This window comes from Loxodonta africana, chromosome 3 (genome assembly GCF_030014295.1).
Source record: "Loxodonta africana isolate mLoxAfr1 chromosome 3, mLoxAfr1.hap2, whole genome shotgun sequence".
Lineage (NCBI taxonomy): Eukaryota > Metazoa > Chordata > Mammalia > Proboscidea > Elephantidae > Loxodonta > Loxodonta africana.
The window spans coordinates 153,221,548-153,244,941 of NC_087344.1; the positions used below are offsets into that span (position 1 = coordinate 153,221,548).

Consider the following 23,394-nt stretch of genomic DNA (forward strand, 5'->3'; position numbering starts at 1 on the left):
TATTAAACGATCTCTAATTTTAATGACAGTCAATCTCAAGGGAAAGTCATGACCATCTCCATTTGAACCTTGACTTAAAACAGAAATACTTTGGGTTTAAGATACAGCTGTCTTAAACCCCAAAACCAAACCTGATGCCATCGAGTTGATTCTCATAGCATCCCTATAGGACAGAGTAGAACTGCCCCATAGGGTTTCCAAGGAATGGCTGGTGGATTTGAACTGCTGGCCTTTTGGTTAGCAGCCGAACCCTTAACTTTGCCACCTAGATGTCTCCTACCCCAGAGTTCCAGTGTATTTTTTTTCTTAGTTATTGGCTCTTTTCACCACCCCCCTCCACACTGCACCAGCCTTAAACCTACCAAGTACTGACTTGAGTTACTTTCTCTCATGTTTGAGGTGATACAACTCACGATCACAGTATCATGACGAGGAAGGCTTAGGCTAGGGGTACAATGTGCTATCACAGCAATTTTCTTTTTGTTTAAAAAAAAAAAAAAAATTAGGTCCTGGTCCCCTCCATTTTTCTCCTCTTATATCTGTTCTGACACCACTGGCTTTTAGCAGTCTGTGATAGGCATGAGTTCAAGGTGCCATGTGCTTCTCTGGTGCCTGTTTGTGAGCCAAGTACAGGAACAGTATGCTGGAGAGAGCGCTGACCAAGAAGATAACATCAAACCAGCGGTGATAGAAGTTGAACTGCAGTTCTCCAAGAACTTCAGTGATTATGGTGCGGTATTCTAGAGGCATACTCATTCGGATCAGCAGTACAGAGGAGACAAAGTACATGCCCTGTAAGTCAAGTTAATCCAGAAGTCACTTTGTAGTGAGGGGCAGGTCAAAGGAAACCGTTAAAACTTTTAGAAGTATAAAACATTTCTGGCACTTTACAGCTGTAAACATAAAGCTAGTTCATCAGACTTACCATTATCTGTGCTAACAGCAGGACAATGACATTGGAGGACTTGCTGCTGGAGATGGCATAGAAGAACTGTCAAGAAAGGGAGGAGAGAGAAATCTATGCAGTACTGCTAGATCCCTGTGTCACCAACAATAAATAACATGGCTAACATTTAATTAAAAATGCCACAATCTGTATAGGACAACTCATATGATTAAGGCCATAAAGAAGAGACCTAAATGGACTGCCTACAAGGAATCCAGTTACAGGTTCCCCACAGAGGTAGTTGGTGGCTTTAAGCATTACGCTATAACACATGAAAGGATTCCCATTAAACCTTCAGGAACTTTGTGATGGATATGACGTTAACATCACTATAAACATTAAAGATGATGATTCCAGACCACTCTAAACCCTTGTAATATTTACCAGCTCCTCAGCACTTTCTAAAACTGTGGTAGATGCCTGGAGATTCCGTTCCCTCCTAGCCTCTTCTTTGGATCTTGAAATCCCTACTTCTTCTACCAGAAAAGCCTTCACCTTTTACCTCCATGAAGCAGTCCTATGTTGACGAGGACATTCCGTTTCCCCTACTTCCATATCCTAGCTCTACAAATGACTCTCAGTTATTCTAATCTCGCTATCTTCCTACTCATTCCAGAGATCTGCTGAGGACCTACAGTGCCAGGTTCTGTTCTAAACGCTGGTGACATCAGTGAACAAAACAGACACCGATCTCATTCTATTACCTTTGGTAAATGTACTTATCTATAATTGATGTGTGATGTAGATATATCAATTTATGTGTTAGTTTAACTTTTTTTTTTTTTATTCTGTTGTATGTCTTAGATATTTGACTAAGACCTTAGAAGGCGAAAATCTTAATTAGGTAAAATTATTTCATGGGACCATGTGTAATTAAACAAACGATAAACACTTTTTGACATTGTGATACATTATACCTTGGTGAGAGTGATCAGCAATCCTCTGATAGATGTGACAATGATTATTCCAACCAGAATGAAGGAAATGTGTTGGGACCAAAACTTTACCTGTCACCATAATAGGAAGAAAAAAGTATCTGTTAAAACTCTGTTTAGAGAGATGTGAAGGCTAAGATACATTCTGATCATTTATGTGGCTGGGAGCAGGAACGTTACTGTTGTTAGTCCCCGACTCACTAGGCACTAGCTTTTTTTTTTTAAGGGAGGGAGGAAAGCAAGTAAACACTAACTAAAATACCTATAGGAAGACTGTAGCAGATGTCTTAATTAGCAGACTTAATGAAGTCTTAACGACAGAAGACAAGTGCAGTGAAGTGATGAAAATAACACTAATAAATCAGAAGAAACACAGAGCTAACATAGCCTCAATGCGATAAGGGAGAAGCAGGAATTAAAAGGAAACTAACTCAATAGTAGCTTGAATATTTTTAATATCTGTGAATGATAGCCCTCTGATTACTCAAAACTTCAAGAACTTTTTCTTTTTATAATAAAAGAATATGTAAATGTTCTCAGTTAAGCTCTAGGAAATAGCTGAACATCACTTGAACCACATGACGATACTTTTTACGCCTGCTGCATTGCTTCATAGTGAGAAACAGCTTTGGGGCCCTGTGCTCAACTCAGGTCTGAAAAGTTCTGAGGGGAGCTGCTTTTCCTAACATCCAGAAGGTTTGTCATGCAGAATTATAGAATATGGAATATATATATGAATTATGAATTAAATATATACACATTAGCCCCCCCCCAAAAAAAAAGAGCCAACCCCACTGCCATCAAGTCAAATTCCGACTCATAGCAACCATAAAAGACGGGGCATATTTATGGGAACAGACTGCTGCATCTGTCTCCTGCAGAGTGACTGTGGGTTCAACTGCTGACCTTCCAGTTAGCAGCTGAGCACTTAACCACTGCGCCACTAGGTCTCCTAATACATACATACATAGCAACTAAATAGTCTTGGATAGCACGTATGTAACAATAGCAACGTACACTTAACAGTACAATTTGTATACCACTTGAGGGAAAGATACTATGCTCCTTTACATACAAAAAGGATACACTATTGATCTACCATCTAAAAATCTGTAGTTTGAGCTGTTTCTCAAGGACTGGAGCTAAATTTGCTCTAGCGCATTTTGTTTTTTCCAGTCACCGTTGGGACTGGGAGCATGTCCTGCTGACATGGATTGCTGGGGGAAGCATGGAGCCTGTGGCTGGGATCACAGCACAGCTAAACGGTCCATGGAACAAAGAACATGATGTTGGTATTGGCCATACATACATCTGGAAAATATTCTATAAATAAAGTTAATGAACTTAACAAGACAAGGGTATATTTAATGACAGTGGTTGGTATCTATAGGCAGAAAGAAGATGACATTTCATGATAAAAATCTGAATAAGAAAAAACAAAACTTTGTGTACAGGTGACAGTTACCACCTTTAACTCAAAGTTCACATTTCATTACTAAATTCATAGAGATTATTTTTCACAGCAGAAACTATTTCAGTTCTAACACGAACATTAATTAGCAGTTAATTTTCTGTCAGAGGAATCAAAGGCTAGCTGTGTGTTTGAAGATCTTATCAAGTATCACAGAGAAAGTATCCACGTACTTGGTGGGAAGGAGGTGGTGAAGTGGTAGCTGGCTACAGAGAAGCAGAGGGAGCACTGTAGAAGTAACCAGTATCCATGACAACAATAAGTACCAGTCATTACTTATGGTTTTATGGTAAGTTTGCCACGTCAATATGTCAAAACATACAGAGAAGAGTGGGAGGGACAAAAGCAGAAGCAAGTACCTAAAGAAATGAGTACACTAACAATTGTAATTTATAGCAGATAAAATAGAATGAACCATAGAAAAGCAGTCTTGTTACAGCTCTTACATCAAATTGGATTCCCAGATAATTCACAGTGATCTCAATGCCTCTTGTGACAGGATCAGTTTTTCCAACCCGATCAAAAACGATATTGATAGTTGCCTGTAGAAACACACATTAGAGCAACTTAATCATCACTTACTATTCTGAAAAGTGATTTGAAATAATGAATTAATCATCACAATATATTTTACAGGTGGATGTTCCTAAAAATGCAATTCTACTCTCAATCCAAATCATATATGGAAAATCTATTTTGGCTATTCATATACAAAGTCCCTATCTACCCCATCTTCTTTTCTGTAATGGGTTAAGGGAAGTACAGCTATGATATACACATCTTAACTTTTCAGGAGTCAGAAAGGTAGCATTCTGGTAGATGAAGACAAAATAAAAGAAACAAGGCTCCTATGAAATTTATAAAAAAGCTTCTGGAATGAATAAAGGAGTTTAGCAAGATTGCAGGATATAAGATCAATATACAAAACTCAATTGTATATATATCATGCTAATATATGAATTATGAACAAAATATATACACATTAAATATATATCTAATATACAGATGTATATCTAATCTATATACACCTAATATATATATCTAATATATAGATCAATACACAAAAATCAGAAACCCTGGTGGCGTAGTAGTTAAGAGCTATGGCTGCTAACCAAAAGGTTGGCAGTTCAAATCTACCAGGCTCTCCTTAGAAATTCTATAGGGCAGTTTTCTCTGTCCTGTAGGGTTGCTATGAGTTGGAATTGACTCAATGGCAACGGGTTTATTTATTTATTTAAATTAAAAAAATCAATTGTATATCTATATATCATGCTAATATATGAATTATAAATGAAGCATATATACATTAAAACATATTTAATATATAGATAAATATATCTAATCTATATATACCTAATATATAGATATACAATTGGTTTTTGTATATTGATCTTATATCCTGCAAACTTGGTGAACACCCTTATTAGTTCTAGAAGGTTTTTTTTAAATAAATTTTATAACCTGTTAAAACCCACTGCCATCAAGTTGATTCTGACTCATAACAACCCTATAAATTTCATAGGATCCTAGAATTCCTTGTTTCCCTTACTCTGACTTCATTTACCAGAATGTTACCTTTCTGATCCCTAAAAAATGATGGTGTGTATCTATATACTAGCATGGGGGCCCTGGTGGTGCAGTGGTTAAGAGCTTGGCTGCTAACCAAAAGGTCAGCAGTTCGACTCCACCAGCTGCTCCCTGGAAACCCTATGGGGCATTCTACTTTGTCCTATAGGGTTACTATGAGTCGGAATCAACTCGATGGCAATGAGTTTTTTTTTTAATACTAGCATAAACAATCAGAAATGGAAATTATAAAAACAATCCATTCAAAAAAGCATCAAAAAATATGAAATACTTACATTTAAATCTGACAAAAGATGTGAAAGCCCTGTACACTACAAATTACAACACATGCCTGAGAGAAATGAAAGAAGGTCTAAGTAAGTGGAGAATTACACTGTGTTCATGGATTGGAAGACTCAATATTGTTAAGATATCACTTCTCTTCAAAGTGGTCTATAGATTCAATGGACTCTCAATACAAATGCCAGCAGGCTTTTTGTAGGAATCGATAAACTAACTCTAAAATTCATATGAAAATGCAAAAGGACATAGAATAGCAAAAACAAGTTTGAAAAAAGAACAGAGTTGAAGAACTTACACTCCCTGATTTCAAGGCTTTATTATAAAGCTACAGTGATCAAGACAGTGTGGTATTGGCATAAGCAAAGACAAATACATCAAAAGAGAATAGCCCAGAAACAGACCCACACATATTATGGTCAATTAATTTTTGACAAAATTGCAAAGGCAATTCAGTGGAGAAAGGATAACTTTTCAACAAATGGTGCTAGAAAAATTGGATCTCTATAAGCAAAAAAAATGATCTTGGAGAAAACTGACACTATAATAAAATATTAACTTAAGATGGATCACAGACTAAATTGTGAAATCTAAAACTATAAAATTTGTAGAAAAAATATACGAAGAAAAATCTTTGTGTGATTGGGTTAGGCAAAGATTTCTTAGCTATGACAACAAAAGCATAATTCATGAAAGAAAAAAGAGAGATAAATTAGACTTTATAAAAATTAAGAACTTCTGTTCTTTGAAAGATAGTAAGATAACGAAAAGCCAAGCCACTGACCAGAAGAAAACATTTGTAAATCACATATTTGATAAGAGATTTCAGGAATATATAAAAAACTCATAACTCAAAAAAAGAAAACCTAACTAAAAAATTGGTACAAGATTTGGGTACTTCACCAAAGTTATACGGGTGGCAAATAAGCACATGAAAAGATGCTCAGTATCATTAGAAGTTCCATCATTAGACGTTCCATTATTAGACGTTAGGGAGATGCAAATTAAAGTCACAATTCAACACTACCTATTAGAATATGCCTATTCTAATACCTATTAAAAAAAAGCAAAAAAAACCCAGTGCCGTCGAGTCGATTCCGACTCATAAATGTCTAAAATTAAAGAGTGACCATGCAAGTGTTGGTGAGGATAGAAAGCAGTGGCAACCCTCCTACACTGCAGGTAGAATTGGTACAACCTCTTTGGAAATGAGTTTGGCTATTTCTTCACAAGTTAAATAAATATCTACCATATGATCCAGCAATTCCACTCCTAAGTGCTTACCCAAGAAAAAATACAGCATATGCCCATACAGAGACTTGTACACAAATGTTCATAACAGCTTTATCTGTAATATTCTCAAGCTGGAAACAATCCAAATGCCCATCAACAGGTGAATGGATAAATGAATTGTGGTACATCCATACAACAGAATAGTACTCAGCAGTAAAAAGGAATAAACTATTGATACACACAATAACATGGGTGAGACTCAGAATAGTTATGCTGAGTAAAAGAAGTCAGACAGAGAAAGAGTACATACAGTATGACTGATTCCATTTACATAAAATCCATAAAATACTAGCTAATGAATAATGATAAAAAGTGTCTTGGGGTTGCCTGGGAGCTGAGGGTGCCAGAGAGGCTTTACAAAACGGCAACGGGAAACATCTGGAAGTGATGGATAGGTTCACCCTCTTCATTGTGGTGATGGTTGTCATACAGGTATATACAGGTGTCAAACTTGTCAAATTGTACACTTTAAGTATGTGCAATTTATTGTACATCAATTATACCTCAGTAAAGCTGTTAAAAAAATATGTTCCCCATAAAACTGAATCTCAGGAAAAACCTTTAGTAGATTGGCTGACTGAACTCACTGTTTTCATTCATCCTCTGCCATTGGACGAACCAAGATTTTAAAAATGTCATCTGAGTGGGCACTGACATCAATTTATTATAACATCAGATTCATTAAATCCAAAATTTTTCATCCATGTACACTGATCAAAATCAACTAACAACTACCACAGCCTCCATCAGACTGAGTCCAGCACAACTAGATGGTACCTGGCTACTGCCACTGACTGCTCTGACAGGAATCACAATAGAGGGTCTGGGACAGAGCTGGAGAAAAATGTAGAACAAAATTCTTACCCACAAAAAAAGACCAGACTTACTGGCCTGACAGAGACTGGAGAAACCCCGAGAGTATGGCTGCCGGATACCATTTTAACTCAATACTGAAGTCACTCCTGAGGTTCACCCTTCAGCCAAAGTTGAGATAGGCCCATAAAACAAAGCGAGACTAAAAGGGCACACAAGCCCAGAGGCAAGGACTAGAAGACAGGAGGGGGCAGGAAAGCTGGTAATAGTGGCCCAAAGTCGAGAACGGAGAGTGTTGACATGTCATGGAGCTGGTACCAATGTCACAAAACAATATGTGTACTAATTGTCTAGTGAGGAGCTAGTTTGTTATGTTAACTTTCATCTAAAGTACAATTAAAAAGAAAAAATCAACTAACAAGCTGGCAAAGCTCCTTTCCTGTACAAACATAGCCCTAGTAGAAAAGTCAACCAAACCAGAAAGTCAATTGGCTTTTTCTATAATCATGTTGAAATCTACTGACACCTGTAGATGAGTCAGAAGTAAAGACAAATAATGTACATAAAATGCACATAAAGAATAAAGCATTAAGGGAGAGTCACAAAAGAATAACAGCTGTAAGTATAGAAGATGAATTTATCTGTGGAAATATATTTTGGAATTTATTTTAGGTATACAAAATCCAAACCTGTTGCCATTGAGTCAATTCAATTTTTAGGTATACATGTCATTAAAAAGAAAAAGTAGTTTCTGTTCTGAGCTGCAGGTAGGAGTTGAGGTTACATATAGTCATGTACTCATGGGTAATATGGAAAGCAGAGTATAAAATAAACTTCTACATTCATTTCATAGATATCATAAACTAAGACCTTACTAATGATTTCTGACAGAAGAAAAATACAACCTCCGTTTTCTAGGTTATCTAAAAAGGAGAGAGAGAAAAGAGTAAGGCTCAGAGACATCAAAAATCACACTGCCTGTTGACTCAATTGGATTTGGAATTTAGTTCAATGTGTCAGTAAAACCACACTTCTATCTCTGGCACTACCAGCAAAATTCACCTAAACCCTGATAGTCAAAAAAATACACTTACCATGAAAATTTTCCAAACACAGTAAATAGAGAAAAAGTAACCCAGAAAATTAAAGTATTTCCCCTTGAAAGTTTTCGAGTATTCTATTCTCTCCTGAAGGAAAACAAACACAAAACATAGTTGGTCTCAGCAAAATGTAAATTTATATTCAACGAAACTACTTCTGCCTCTCTGAATCATTCTTCAGGCTGATACTACGAGTCAAAAAACAACACATGATGGTAAAAAAAATTAAAACAGTAGTAGTGGTGGCCAACATTTATTCAAGGTTTACTTTAAGCCAAAGACTGGGCTAAACACCTTACAGACATCATCTAATTTATTCCTCACAACACCTCTTCTGAAATACGTTTTATTATCTTAATTTTACAGATGAGAAAACTGAGGCTTAGAGAGGTTAAATAATGTGCCCAACGTCACACAGCTGGTGAGTAGGGGGATTTAGGTGCACATCTGTCTAACTCCAAAGTCTATTATGTTATTCCATCCTATGCTGCTACCTGTGTGAAGTTATCCTCAAAAAAGATTAAAACAGTTTGTAACCTCAGTTTATATTGCATTTTAAATTACATTTAAATTATATTAAATTTTAAGTGGAAATACAAGAGTTACTTCCCTCAGTTATGTTATTTCTTGATCTGGATCCTTTAAAATAGGTCAGACCACGGCAGATAGGTGCCTATTGCTCTTACAATATTACTAATTTGTTCAGGAATAAAAAGGATTCAGAGGAGCTACCGTCTTTACCCCAGGTGAGTAGGAAGTGCTGTGTGCCACCTTTCTAGATGTTGAAAAGCCTCAACTTTCAATTTCTATTATTAAAGGTACTTCCTTAAGGATTTTGCCAGTGGTTGAAGCAATGTCATGAAGTATGCAGGCCCCTCATCCCTAATGCTTCCTGGCTGATATTGAAGCTTTGAAGTGTCTCTTGAGTTGCTTGGACATTAAAAAAAAAAAAAAAAAATTAAGAGAACATTAAAAAGCCACTTAGTCTTGTTCTCTCTCAACCATCTTGGTAAAAACCACATTTCAGTTTCTTCGCTATATGTACCTTGGTAGCATACAGATCAGCTGTTTCCAGAAAGAGCTGCCTGCTTAGTTCTTCCAAAGCATCCACTTCCTGTTGAATAAGAGTAAGATCTGGCACAGAATGGACATCAAGGTTTAAATCACATAAAAGTTTCAAGAAACAGCAATGAAGAAAGCAAATGCTTTTGGTTTCTCCTATAGTGGATCCCAGGAGCAGCCTATATTTTCAATTTCCTGTTTCACAGCTGGCAGTGGTACTTTACAGCAATCTTCCCAACCTCCCAATACAGATGTGTAAAAGCATCTCAGCCAAAAGTGTCACCACCAAACACCTACCACTCAATTTCTTACCAGTTCAACTGGCTCAGATTAAGTCAGCTATAATCTGAGAAATCTCAAAATGGTTAACTACATACATAGTAATAATAACACCTATAGTTTAGCACAGTTTTCTCCTATATTATCTGAATAAACACAACATTAGGAAAGGAAACTAGTATTTAGAGTCCTAAAATGGGCTGGGCTTTATAGACATTACCTTCTTTAATTCTTTATAGGCATTATCTTCTTTAATTCTCACAACAATCCCATGAAATAGGTGTTACTATCCATTTTGCAGATAAGGAAAGCGAAGCTCAGAGAGTTAAATCACTTGCTCAAAGTCACACAGCTAATAGGTGTAGATGCAAAGTCAGATCTGCCTTACTCCAAGGCCTGCTCTTTCCATTACGCTATGCTACTTTCCAAAAACTTGGTGAGGTAGTATTGAGGTAGTATTATTATTACCCCCATTTAGGAAACAGGGGCTCAGAAAGGTTAAATAATTCTGACACTACTGTTGACTTATCTTCACTAAAATAGCTTCAACTTTTGGCTTTTATGGATTTAGTAATATCCTCATAATCCCAATTTAATAAAAATAGTAAAGATGGTACCTTCTAAAATAGAAGTATTGACTTTAATCCAAATCCTCCCTTTTCTCTCTGACTTTCTCCTCTATTACCCACATCCATCAGTGCCTTCAGTTCCTTCCTCAGCTGTGGCTGCTATTGGCATGTGCCAGGCTACCAAACATAACTTGGTTTACCTGTTACATGGCTGTCGCTCCCATGATTAGATGGTGAGTTCCTTGGGGCTTTGGGGACACAGGTTATGCTCTGTTGATCATTTTATCCCTTAGCACCCTGCCTGGAAATAGGAGATATGAAATAAATGTTTCTTGGTTAAATGAATCTAAATTAGTCCTTCTTCCTCGGCCATAGCCAGCCTGCTTTTCCTTGGTCTTATTCGTATCAGCATTTGACGCCAGAAGGTACAGGTCATAATTCATAGCAATAATACATCCTTCTCCTCCTCCAATGAAGCAAAAGGGAATTTGTATTTCCACAGGCTGGGAAGGAAGCAGGAGTATGCTATCTCATGCCTAGTCTCCCAAGGTTTTGATCTAATAGCCTGGTAGCCACATAGAGATTTGGTCACCCAATTTGGGAATTATTTTAACACTATAACCAGCTGGGCCAAGAATAATTCCTTAACCCAATCTACTTGATTCTTCAAACCAAAAAGTCACTGGAGAAGCAGAGCTGATTGTTTAGAAAAGGGCCCTTAACATCCCATATGCGAATCATCCATTTTAGAGAGCCATTATGTTTTGTGTGTTTTTTTTCAGAGTTGAGAAATTTAATAGTGTAGTGGAAAGAACTACGAAGAGGAGATCATGGTTCTGGTCCTAGCTCTGCCACAAACCACTGTGTGACCTAACCCCTCTGGGTCTATTTTCTCATCTGTAAAACGGAAAGACTGACTTTTTAGGAGCCCTCCAGGTCAAAGACAATGCTTTTATGATCTTATGTGGGTGATGGAAAGATGACTCTGTGGACATGGCATTCCCTAAGCCTAGCTCTGGCCAGCTTGGGCTCTGATGCAGTCAGGTACCTTAAAAGGGACCATCCCAATACCACTTCTTTTTCTTCTGCTCTTGGTCCAGAGTAGAGAAAATGAATAATCAAACAGAAGGATAAAGGATACTTTCACTTCCTGGAGCTGATGTGGCAACACTCTTTATCATTCCCCAGAATCTTGATGGTTTGTTATGCACTTCCCCTTTCTGGAACATAGTTCTCCGGGCCATTGCCATCCTGAAATGAAAGAAAATATAAAACCTCAGTGAGGAAACATGGGTCTTCCAGTCTCGCCCATTTCCTAGCATCATGACTGCCCCTCCCATTTGCTGAGCTGTTCAGGGAAGGATGTTGATTCCAGAGTTCCACTCTTCCACAACTGACAACTAAAGGAGAAACGACACACTCGTAGAAAGCAATCTGACCTAGGTGAAGGAGTACAGAATTTGGAGTAATAACTTTGAGGACTGGGTCTGCCACTTAGAAGCTGTGAGACTTCGGTTACTATTACTTCAGACTTTTCATTTCCTCATCTTTGGATGGTTGTGAAGATTAATGAAGTAATGTAGAAGAACTCATGATGTCAACTACAAAGTGCTATATGTATATTAATGTTTACTACAATTATAATTTGAGGACAAAATAAAACAATAGCTAAAACAACTAGCTAAAGATCAGGTACAAAGTAAGAACAGGTACCTAGTAGGAACTCAATAAATGTTTCCTTCTTTCCCTTTCAAAAAGCAAACAAAAGCAAAACCACATAAAACTTGGCCTCTTCTAGAGCATTAGTCTTCAAGCCTCCTCACCCACTGTGATCTGTCCCACCACTGCATAAATCAACAGGAAACCTACCTCTCCTCCCTCTTGTCCTCTCAGTATGTGGAGGGTCTAATGCCACGGTGGTAGCTGTAACGTGTTCTAGCCCACCACATAGGTATTAAGAACAGGGTTCTTGTGAGGAAAGTAAGATTATTGGTATATTAATGATGACTTGGAGAGTATAATGGGCCATTAAAAGACCTACAGGCCTAAAATAAACCAGGATGGGTCCAATAAAATAGGGTTGCAGGACTAAAGAGAAAAATTAATGTGTGCCTATCATTTCTAGTCCCTTTTGAGATCTAGTAACTCAAGGTGGATATTTATGGGTGACAAGAGACAGAAGTGATGAGGAAGAAGCTGCAGCATTGGCATTTATGGCCTAGGACAATATAAATGGTACCCATGGTACCAACTCACTAAATGGTATTTCTGCAGGCTAAATTCGTTAAACCACTGGCTAAAATATTAATAAGAAAGACTATTAGGAGTGTCAGTCATGTTGAGTTAACTGTTTCCTTCTTAAAATGACCTCTGCCTGGATACTGGGTAAATGAAACGCAGCCCCAAGTTTTAGCCCTTTCTGCCTCTTCCTCTATCTATGCATTTACTGTAACTTGGAATTTTGGGAAGATGTAATAAAAAGCCAAGAGGCTCAGACCTATGGAGATTTTGACTTGGCAAGACTCAGTCATCCTTAGTTTCCTTTTCGCAGTCGAGAAAGCTGGAACAGGTATATGAAGAAGGGAGAGGTTCTATACCATTCATTTAATAGTTCATTTCAGTTTACTATGCTGGATTATAGAAGAGGCAGTTGGGAGACAAGGAGCATAGAAGCCCATTTTTTATTGTCTTTAGTCTCAATGTCTACAATGTGACTGGCTGTAGAGTGGAAGTGCTTGAATATGGACGGGTGACTAATGCTGCACCATGCACGGCCTTAAACAGGCAGAAAGGTACACCAGCTAGTAGAAGTGAAAGCAGGCTGCATACAGACAAGTGTGGCTTTGTTTTAAACAACTCACTTTCGCTTTTAATTTTATAACTTCATTCTAAACAAATTTTGCTCTTAATAAGTTGCAGATGAAAAAAATTCATCTATTTCAGAAGACAAAGTAGTAAGATCAAACTTTCTGAGATGCGGTGAAAAGGAATAAAACATATGAAATACTATAGAAGTAGATCACTTTCATCTTTAATTTTATCTTCACTATCACCACTTCTACAACAACCATAATCATCACTATCGCCTCTTTGTAATAAGGATAGTCCACAGCAAGAAATTACCTATTTGTTAACAGCTAAATGACATTTAGTAATTCATGATACAGTAAAACATTTGCACTTGGCTGAGGTGGTAGTTTTGAAATTGAAGAGGCTGAAAAATTGCTGTGGTTCAAGGTGCCATTCTACTGTTTTCCGTTGTTTCTGATGGGAAATCAGCTATTACTTTTATTTTTAATCAAATATTTTGCTTTTAGATAGTTGTAGCTTCATATCAGTTTTAAGAAAAAATACCCAGCAGAACTATGGTACAGTATCACAACCAGGATAATGACATTGATACAGCCAAGATACAGGACATTTCCAACACTATGTGGATCCCTCATGTTGCCCTTGTATAGCCTACCTCCCTCCTACCCGCCCCCCCCAAAAATTTTTTTTTTCCCCCAGCAACCACTAATCTGTTTTCCATTCCTATAATGTTGTCATTTCAAAAATGTATGTAAATAGAATCATATAGGATGTAACATTTGGAGATGGACTTTTTTTTTTTTCCCACTCAGCATAATACTCTGGAGATTCATGTAAGTTGTTGTATGAATACAGTTCATTCCTTTTACTGCTGGGTGTTCCATGGTATGGATGTGCCACAGTTTGTTTAACCATTCACCCGCTGTAAGGACATCTGGCTTAAACCTTTCCAGTTTTTGGCTACCAGAAGTTTTTGTGTAAAGGTATGTCTTTCTTTCTCTGGGATAAACGCCCAGGAGTACAACTGCTGGGTTGTGTGGTAGCTGCATGTTCAGTTTTTTTTTTTTTTTTAAGAAATTGCTCGACTGTGTTCTAGAGTGGCTGTACCATTTTACATTCCCTCCAGCAATGTATGAGTGTTCAGTTTCTCTGCATCCTTACCAGCATTTGGTGTTGTCACTAATTTTTATTTTAGCTATTCTGATACATGTAGAGTGGTATCTCATTGTGGTTTTAATTTGCCATTTCCCTAATGGCTAATAATGTAAAGTGATTTTTTTAGTCCAAGCTGTTTTCATTATACCATGGTATAGTTGCACAAAACCACAATCTTAAAATGGTACTAATATTGTTTGTGACTAGAGATTACATTTTAGCCTATGTCATGGGTTACCAAAACCAAGGCTTTAATATCTAAGTCAACAGAAAAACAAGCAAATCAATAGGTCACTTAATCCTCTCAGCTTGAAAAAAACTGAAAGGCTTTGATCACTAATGCAGCATGTTCACACTAACTGAACTCGGTTTCTGATGAATGTTTTCCAACTACTATAAACCTCATTTTCTATTCAATGTTCCAAATGAGAAGATACTGTACCTTTTGTCTTCCTCCATTTTCGACCATTAACTTTTTTGTATGTAACAGATGTTATTTTTCTCGCATGTCATCTCACTATGGCCCTCTACTGTTAACTCACAAAATGGTTTTCTGGTCACTACACCTCCTCTGTGATCAATGTTTGCAGGAACAGTTTTTCTATATTGTGGTAAATAGCAAGACGCTATACGAGCCCCAGGGCCCAGATGCAGTCACGTCAGCTGTCTAACTGCCCTGTTGGTTCTGCTGGGTAAAGGATTCTGCTAATTATAATTAGGTCAAGTTGGGAGGCTGACTCTTCTGAGGGCTCCTCAAATTCATAAGACCTACTGCAGGACCACAAACCATCCCTGACCCTGACTAGACAAAGTCTACAGGTGTAATGGACTCTAGTGTGTGTAGATCTGAGCCAATTTCTAACCATGACTAGTGATTAAATGGCTTAAAAGTGCACATCCACACTTCACAGGGCTCATGACTTCACATTTATATATTTACTTGAATATACTCCTCTCTTTGTACGGATATAAGAAATACAGTAAAATGGAGAACGATGTTGGGAATCAAAATAGTATTGTTCCTATAGAAGTATCTTTCAATACTGAATAATCTTGCTTATTGTTTACTTAAATCTGCATTCATATACGTTTATGTAAATGGACTGCATAGAATGTCTGTAAACAAAATATATGTAAGTAAATAAACGTATACAAATGTGTTTACTTCTAACATCTTAGTAAAGTCTCGTAGAAATAGAGACAAATAATTAGTTGGTAAGTCCTGGTCCCCTTTATCATTGAAATGTCTAACATCTCTTACATTAAGGCACTTTTGACTTGACTATGGGTCATACTATAGAAAAGTGTTGAAGAAAAAAAATATAAAACTCAAAAATACCTGTGACATTCAAAGCCTCTATGCTATCATTAAAAGACAACAGACAAAAGACAATAGACTAAGCTTTGTGAAGACAGGACTTAATTATCTTGCTTATCATTCTATCTCCAGAATCTAATATATTGCCTGACATAAACCAGGATTTCTATAATTATTAAGTGAATAAATAAATGAAAGCAAAGCATTAAAATCAACAATGATCGTCTTATAGAGATTATTAAATTCAGTACTTGTCTTCAGCAATGTATTATTTACTGTTCTAAGACTCTACACATCTTAACTCATTGTTATTACCTCTACTTTAGAGACAAGAAAGCCAAGGCACAAAGAGATTAAGTAACAGCACAAGGCCACATTGTAAGTAGTAGACCAAGGACTCAAATTCAGACAGTCTGATCCCAGACTATGTGAGATCAATAGATTGCTATGAAATTGCACTTTAAAAATATACATTAAAAAGTACTTTTTGAATAATAAAACAATACGAAGAATTAAAAAGACTTGAAGGATTTCTTTAGAAGTTAGAGAAAAAGAAGTGGGAAAGATCTAAGACATGAAAAAGTTTTAGAAAATGCAAGATGGTAGACTTTAAAAACATTTAGTATAGAATACCTTCAAATATAAAAGTTATTCTAATGGTTCATTTAAAGAAAAATATCTAAATGCAGGAAATCAGGTTGAATTTGAAAACTTTCTTTCATACACTAAATCTTTGATGGTGTGGTACAATAAAAATGAGCAAGATGGAATTTCCTGTCAGCACCAATTCACAGTCAAATTGTCAGGCTGAGGAACTGTAACAGAGTACAAGTTTTTTTTAACGTGGTGCTATCTTACCTTTTCTTTTTGCTTATGATCATATCCATAGTTTGGAGCAGTCGCCGTTCCAGGGCTAGAATATCTGCGTCAGTCACGTTCCTATAAAATGCACAAACTGTTAGCAGTGTTTTAGGGTCCCACCCTTAAGCACAACGCATGGCATATGGAGTGATACATAAACCTCAGTTGTTACATAGCCATTCAAGGGTCTGTCTTTCTTGTTATTGTTAGGTGCCGTCAAGTCGGTTCTGAGTCATAGCAACTCTACGTACACCAGAACAAAACACTGTCCAGTCTTGCGCCATCCTCAAAATCATATCTATGTTTGAGCCCATCGCTTCAGCCACTGTGTCAATCCATCTCATTGAGCGTCTTTCTCTTTTCTGCTGAATCTCTACCAAGCACGATGTCCTTCTCCAGGGACTGGTCCCTCCTGAGAGCATGTGAGATCAAGTCTTACCAACCTTGCGTCCAAGGAGCACTCTGGCTGTACTTCTTTTGAGACAGATTTGTTCATTTTTCAGGCAGTCCACAGTATATTCATTATTCTTTGCCCATACCATAATTCAAAGCTGTCAATTATTCTTCAGTCTTTCTTACTCATTGTCCAGTTTTCACAAGCATGCGAGGCAATTGAGAATGCCATGGTTGGGTCAGGCACACCTTAGTCCTCAAAGTGACATCCTTGCTTTTTAACATTTTAAAGAGGTCTTTTGCAGCAGATTTGCCCAATACAATACATTGTTTGATTTCCTGACTGCTGCTTCCATGGGCATTAATTCTGGATCCAAGTAAAATGAAATCCTTGGCAACTTCAATCTTTTCTCTTTATCATGATGTTGCTTATTGGTCCAGTCGTGAAGATTTGTGTTTTCTTTATGTTAAGGGGTAATCCACACTGAAGGCTGTAGTCTTTGATTTTCCTCAGCAAGTGCTTCGAATCCCCTTCACTTTCAGCAAGCAAGGTTGTATCATCTGCATATCTCAGGTTGTTAATGAGTCTTCTACCAATCCTGATGCCATGATCTTCTTTATACATACAGCTTCTTGGATTATTTGCTCAGCATACAGGCTGAATAAGTATGGTGAAAGGATACAACCCTCATGCACACCTTTCCTTGTTCAGTTTCCCCTTGTTCTGTTCAAACAACTGTCTCTTGGTCTATGTACAGGTTTTACATGAGCACAATTAAGTGTTCTGGAATTCCCATTCCTCACAATGTTTTCCATAATTTGTTACGATCCACATAGTTGAATGCCTTTGTGCGGTCAATAAAACACAGGTAAACATTTTTCTAGCCAAGGTCCATCTGACATCAGTAATGACATCCCTTATTCCAAGTCCTCTTCTGAATCTGGTTTGAATTTCTGGCAGGTTCCTGTCAATGTATTGCTGCAACTGCTTTTGAATGATCTTCAGCAAAATTTTACTTGCATGAGATATTAATGATATTGTTCAACAATTTTCACATTCTGTTGGATCACCTTTCTTTGGAATGTTCACAAATGTCCAGTCGGTTGGCCAGGTAGCTGTTGTCCAAATTTCTTGGCATAGAAAAGTGAGCACCTTCTGTGCTGCGTCCTTTCATTAAAACATCTCAACTGGTATTCCATCAATTCCTGGAACCTTGTTTATCACCAATGCCTTCAGCACAGCTTGGACCTCTTCATTCAGTACCCATCAGTTCTTGACCACACACTACCTCCTGTAATGGCTGAACATTAATCAATTATTTTTGGTACAGTGACTCTGTGAATTCCATCCATCTTCTTTTGATACTTCCGGGGTCTTTCGATATTTTGCCCATAGAATCCTTCAAAATTACAACTCAAGGCTTGAAGTTTTCCTTCAGTTCTTTCAGCTTAAGAAATGCCGAGTGTGCTCTTCCCTAGAAAACCCTTCTGGTTTTCTAACTCCAGGTCTTTGCACGTGTCACTATAATACTTTATCTTCTTGAACCACCCTTTGAAATTTTCTGTTCAGCTCGTTTACTTCATCACTTCTTCCATTCGCTTTAGTTACTCTATGTCCAAGTTTCAGAGTCTCTTTTGACATCCATTTTGGTCTTTTCATTCTTTCCTGTCTTTTTAATGACCTCTTGCTCTCTTCATGTATGATGTCCTTGATGTCATCCTACAACTCGTCTGGTCTTTAGTCACTAGTGTTCAGTGTGTCAAATCTATTCTTGAGATGGTCTCCAAATTCAGGTGGGATATACTTAAGGTCATATTTTGGTTCTTGTGGATTTGTTTAAATTTTCTTCAGCTTCAACTTGAACTTGCATATGAGCAATTAACGATCTGTTCGCAGTTGGCCCTGGCCTTGTTCTGAGGGATGATATTGAATTTTTCCATTGTCTCTTTCCACAGATGTAGTCTGTCTATTTTAGAGAGTATTAAACAATGACCATAATAAGCTAAAATGCTTTTGCTCTCATTTCTTATAGTTAATATTTCTGGGTTCTCAGGGAATCAGGAAGTACTTCATTCTCTTATGGTCTTTCTTAGCTTTGATCCAGTGACATTTAGGATGTATGCTTAAGTGTACTTTTTTTTTCTTTACTATTTGGTTTTTATTGTAGTAAGAATATACATAATAAAACATTTGCCAATTGAACAATTTTTACATGCATTAATCCGTGACGCCAATTACTTTCTTTATGTTGTTTAAGCACACTTTCGATTTGGTATTATCTCCTATTGTACTACTTTTGGGAGGGGTTGATTTGCTCAAGTTGGTATTAGTTCACATTATTGTCTACTAGAAATGTGCCTTTAAGAAGGGTGTGTGTATGCTGGGAGGGGAGATTTGGACTGAAATTTGCCATTTAAAAAATACACAAATGTAGGGCAAATAACAAGGGCAGCCAATATAAGTGATAAGACTTACTTAGAAAGATTCTCAGGTCAATGCCCATAGGGTCAGAGGAAGAGAAGAATTAAAATGTAGTATCATACGTTTAATATTTAGTATTAGTGATGATGATATGACATATGTATTCAAGAAGGAATAGGAAATAAAGAGACAAAATTCTCATTACCTGAGGAAGTAGGACATGTAAGTATAAGGGCAGTTGACAGCACCAAATCCAGAAAGAAGAGCCATGAGAGTCACCCCTATCACACCTACTCGGCTGATGAGCTGTTCTATGGACAAGATCCCTGAAAACATCAAAGAACATTAATGTTAGGTAATATAAACAAACTGGTTTTCATCTGTACTGCAAAAGCAAACATCACTGAAACATCAACAATTACATATAACTAACTGATACAAGCCAACTTTTAATTAATGTGGTTTTATATAAATATAAATGTCTATTGATTTTTCTGTTATTCCACATGTTTCAAAGTCTTCTCTATTACTGAGTGATGGTAATAGTAAGATAATAATAATAACAACAATTAACATTTATTGATTGTTTGATCTAGGTAGTGTGAACTGTAACAAAGCAAAGTACTTTTAGTAAAAGCTTTGGCAAAAAAAATTTCGGAATGTAAATCTGCTGGAAAAGTATAAATAGCATGTAACATTGTGCATTTTAGTTATCTTTGATATATACATCTCCCCTTGAGGTCATAAGAGCCTTAGTTTATGTCATAATATTTTTGTATCAATAAACACACAATGCAACTAATAAAAAAAAAAAAGTGGGCAGAATTTATAGGTGAATGATTAATCCAAAGGTAAAAACATGAATTTTAAACGATCAGTTGTATTCTAATTATCCATTATTCCCAATGGTTTGAAAATGCTGAAAATCAACTCAGTAGTTGAAATAAATGCAGCCATTCATGTATTTGGGGTAAATGAGAGAAAGCAATGATTAATAACGCAGAGAGTTTGCAGTCTGTCCTAGGCTGGGTTCTCTAGAGGAGCAAAACCAGTAAAACATATAAATATATATAAAAAGAGATTTATATCAAGGAAATGGCTCACACGATTGTAGAGGCTAGACCCAAGTCCATGGGTCAGTATAGAGGCTTCTCCTCATTCATGAAGCTGTAGGGGCTGGCGAACCTGAGATTGTCAGGTCAAAGAGCAGGGCTCTTGCTCACAGGCTGGGAAGAGTGACAAATCCCAAGATCAGCAGGCAAGACGACAGGTAAACTGCTAGCTTGAATCCAAAGAACCAGAGGTCAGATGAACAGGAGCCAGCTGCAGGATCCAGTGGGAGCAAAAGCCCTCCTGTCTTACCTGTCAATCTTGGGTTTGCCAGCCTGTGTGGCTATCATGAATCAGGAGAAACCTCTATACTGACCCACGGACTTGGGGCGTTGCAGCCTCTACAATCACATGAGCCATTTCCTTGATATAAATCTCTCTGTTTGTATATGTTTATATGCTTTACTGGTTTTGCTTCTCTAGAGAACCCGGCCTAAGACATTTGGTACAAAGAGTTGCCCTAGAGAAATGAAATGGTGAGAATGAGTTTTCTAAATTGGTTCTGAAGTCTGATTAGTCTTAAAGATGTTGATGACTCTGCTTCTAGTAATAAAGAGGGCACTGCTAATCCATAGCATGAGGTGGCAATAGAAATACGCAAAACATCACCACCAATAGATCAGGTATTGGTGAAAGGTGGTGTTTGATACCTTTCTACGGTTTTGTCATAATGAGAAGTATAAGGAAGTTGGCTGGTTGGTCCTACGTTCACTAAACAAAGTGGTGAAAGAGATGAGCTCAGGGCTTCACAGTCAAGGCTCAAGCGCTGCATAAACGACCTCAAAGTTTCCACTTGTGCCTTCAAAGAAAGCCTTATTTCTTGTAGTTACAGAACCCAGAGTCTTATCGCTAGAGTGACTGAATTACACCAACTCAATTCCCAACCTTGAGTGGTGTCTGAAATAAAAGAGAGGGTGTTGATTGGGAAGAAATGGGATCCTGAGACTTTGGATGGGGACCTCCTACCATCAAGAATGAGCCAGGAGGGAAGCGTGTCCTTTGGACCCAGGGTCCTTGGCGCTGAGAAGCTCCTACATCAGGGGAAGGTTGAGACAAGGACCTTCCCGAAGAGCCAAGAGAGAAAGCCTTCCCTGGGAGCTGGTACCCTGAATTTGGAGTTCTAGACTACTAGACTGTGAAAAAATAAACTTATGTCTGTTAAAGCCATTCACTGGTGGTATTTCTGTTGTAGCAGCACTAGTTAACTAAGAGTCATAGGAAAAACGAGTTTTAATTGCTTCTGCTTCCTATTTTTTGGGATATAATCAACTTTAGCCACCCACTCTTATGGCTAAACACAAAAGTTGCCATTCAAACATTCTGTCAGCTTCGAAATGAAAAATTCCAATATTCCATTTCTAATACTGTCCCCCTCCATTCCCCCTCCCAGTCTTGGAGTCGTCTTGCTCCTTTATTTCCATTACGCCTGTTTTAGGGCTCACTGTAACCTCTGGTCCCAATCTTTTATTTCTCCTAGCTTTCATTTCCTTTTTTTTTACCTAGCTTGGACTCCAGGCTTGCTTATTTCCACTTCTCTCACCAGTACTCTCAGTTCCCCATTCTCCTCCTTCTGAGCATGCATCCCGTAGAGCCCCAACCTGGAACAGTCTAATACCCTACCTTCCTTGTGCCCATGTCTGAGCTGCCTAAAACCGTTAAAATGCATTATGATATTGGTGCCATTACAAATTTATGATTGCCAGTCTTTGCAGAGCTCACAACACTACCGAGTAATTCTTCTCTTGCCCTTGGTCAGACACCTCTCCCCACCCTTCTCAGAAGCTACTCCTTAAGGTCCTCTCCCCCACCCTTGTCCTTGAGGAAGCTGGTGGTGCAATGATTAAAGCGCTCAGCTGCTAACCAAAAGGTTGGCTGTTCAAATCCACCAACCGCTCCGTAGAAGAAAGATATGCAATCTGCTTCCGTGAAGGTTACAGCCTTGGAAGCCCTATGGGGCAGTTCTACTCTGTCCTATAGGGTCGCTATGAGTCGGAATCAAATCGACGGCAATGAGTTGGTTTGATTTGTCCTTGTCTTTAGCAAATCCTCTTTTTATGCAAGAAATAGGATATTAGGCATAAACTACCTTCACTCTACCTATAAATATTTACATCTGCAATCATTCCTCTAACTTGTTTGCCTCAGAAAAAGATGGTGTATGTCCAGTGCTAAGATTTCTCTACTTGTGCTTTTGATCTTATTCCCCCTCCATTTTCTCCAGAATATTGCACCATCACCTGTTTTCTCTTTTTTATATCTTTAATCTCTCCTTCTTTGTTTGTTCAATCCTTCAGTTTCAAGTATTTTTCCCAAGAAAGAGTCTGCCCTTAGGCCTTCATTATATCTCTAGTTACCAATCCCTCCCTATTTCCCCATCCATGGCCAAGCTTCTTGGAAGAAGTTTACACTTACTGTCATCTCTACCTCATCTCCCATTCATTCCTCAACGGGCTGCAATCCAACTTTTATCCCATTCTTCTACACTGATTGAAACTGCTTTCACTATTAACAGCAATGACAATCTAATAGGTAACATTTATTAAGCACCTATTATATACCAGGTACTGTTTTAAATATTAACTCATTTAATCCTAACAACTTTATGAGATAGATATTACTGCAAATCCCATTTAAAGTTGAGGAAACTGAGGCACAGATGTTAAATAACTTAGTCAAGGCCACACAACTAATAAGTGGGAGAGTCAGGACTCAAACACAAACAGTCTAGTTCCAGGGCCTGGGTTTTTAACCATTACTACACTATGGTCATGGATTTTCTCCTGGCTGTAAAATTCAATACATTTTCCAAACTCTGTTTTACTTGGTCATTTGTGGTACTGAATCCTTTCTGTTCAAAATTATTTTCCTTTCTTTCTTTCACAACATCATTTCCCTAGGTTTTTTCTTCCACTTCTCTAGTAGTGTTTTCATGGCCTTTTCTCTGCATGGGTCAGAATTCTCTCTTTTATTTCAGTCTATACGTTTTCCCT

General features: G+C 37.6%; 1 protein-coding gene across 3 annotated transcripts in view; it reads right to left on the minus strand.

Moving 5' to 3' along the window:
* Positions 1–23,394, minus strand: part of GPR89A (G protein-coupled receptor 89A) — a 45,782-nt gene continuing 22,388 nt past the window's right edge. For 2 of the 3 annotated variants that reach the window (XM_064282344.1, XM_064282345.1), the window contains 9 exons: positions 19,500–19,620; positions 16,477–16,557; positions 11,476–11,585; positions 9,470–9,564; positions 8,419–8,511; positions 3,799–3,894; positions 1,864–1,953; positions 926–991; positions 1–792 (listed from right to left, as the gene is read on the minus strand). In XM_064282344.1, the coding sequence (XP_064138414.1) occupies positions 586–792; positions 926–991; positions 1,864–1,953; positions 3,799–3,894; positions 8,419–8,511; positions 9,470–9,564; positions 11,476–11,585; positions 16,477–16,557; positions 19,500–19,620 (959 nt within the window). In that variant the 3' untranslated portion in view covers positions 1–585. The remainder of the gene's footprint in view (positions 793–925; positions 992–1,863; positions 1,954–3,798; positions 3,895–8,418; positions 8,512–9,469; positions 9,565–11,475; positions 11,586–16,476; positions 16,558–19,499; positions 19,621–23,394) is intronic. The other variant, XM_003421955.4, reaches the window with a different exon arrangement.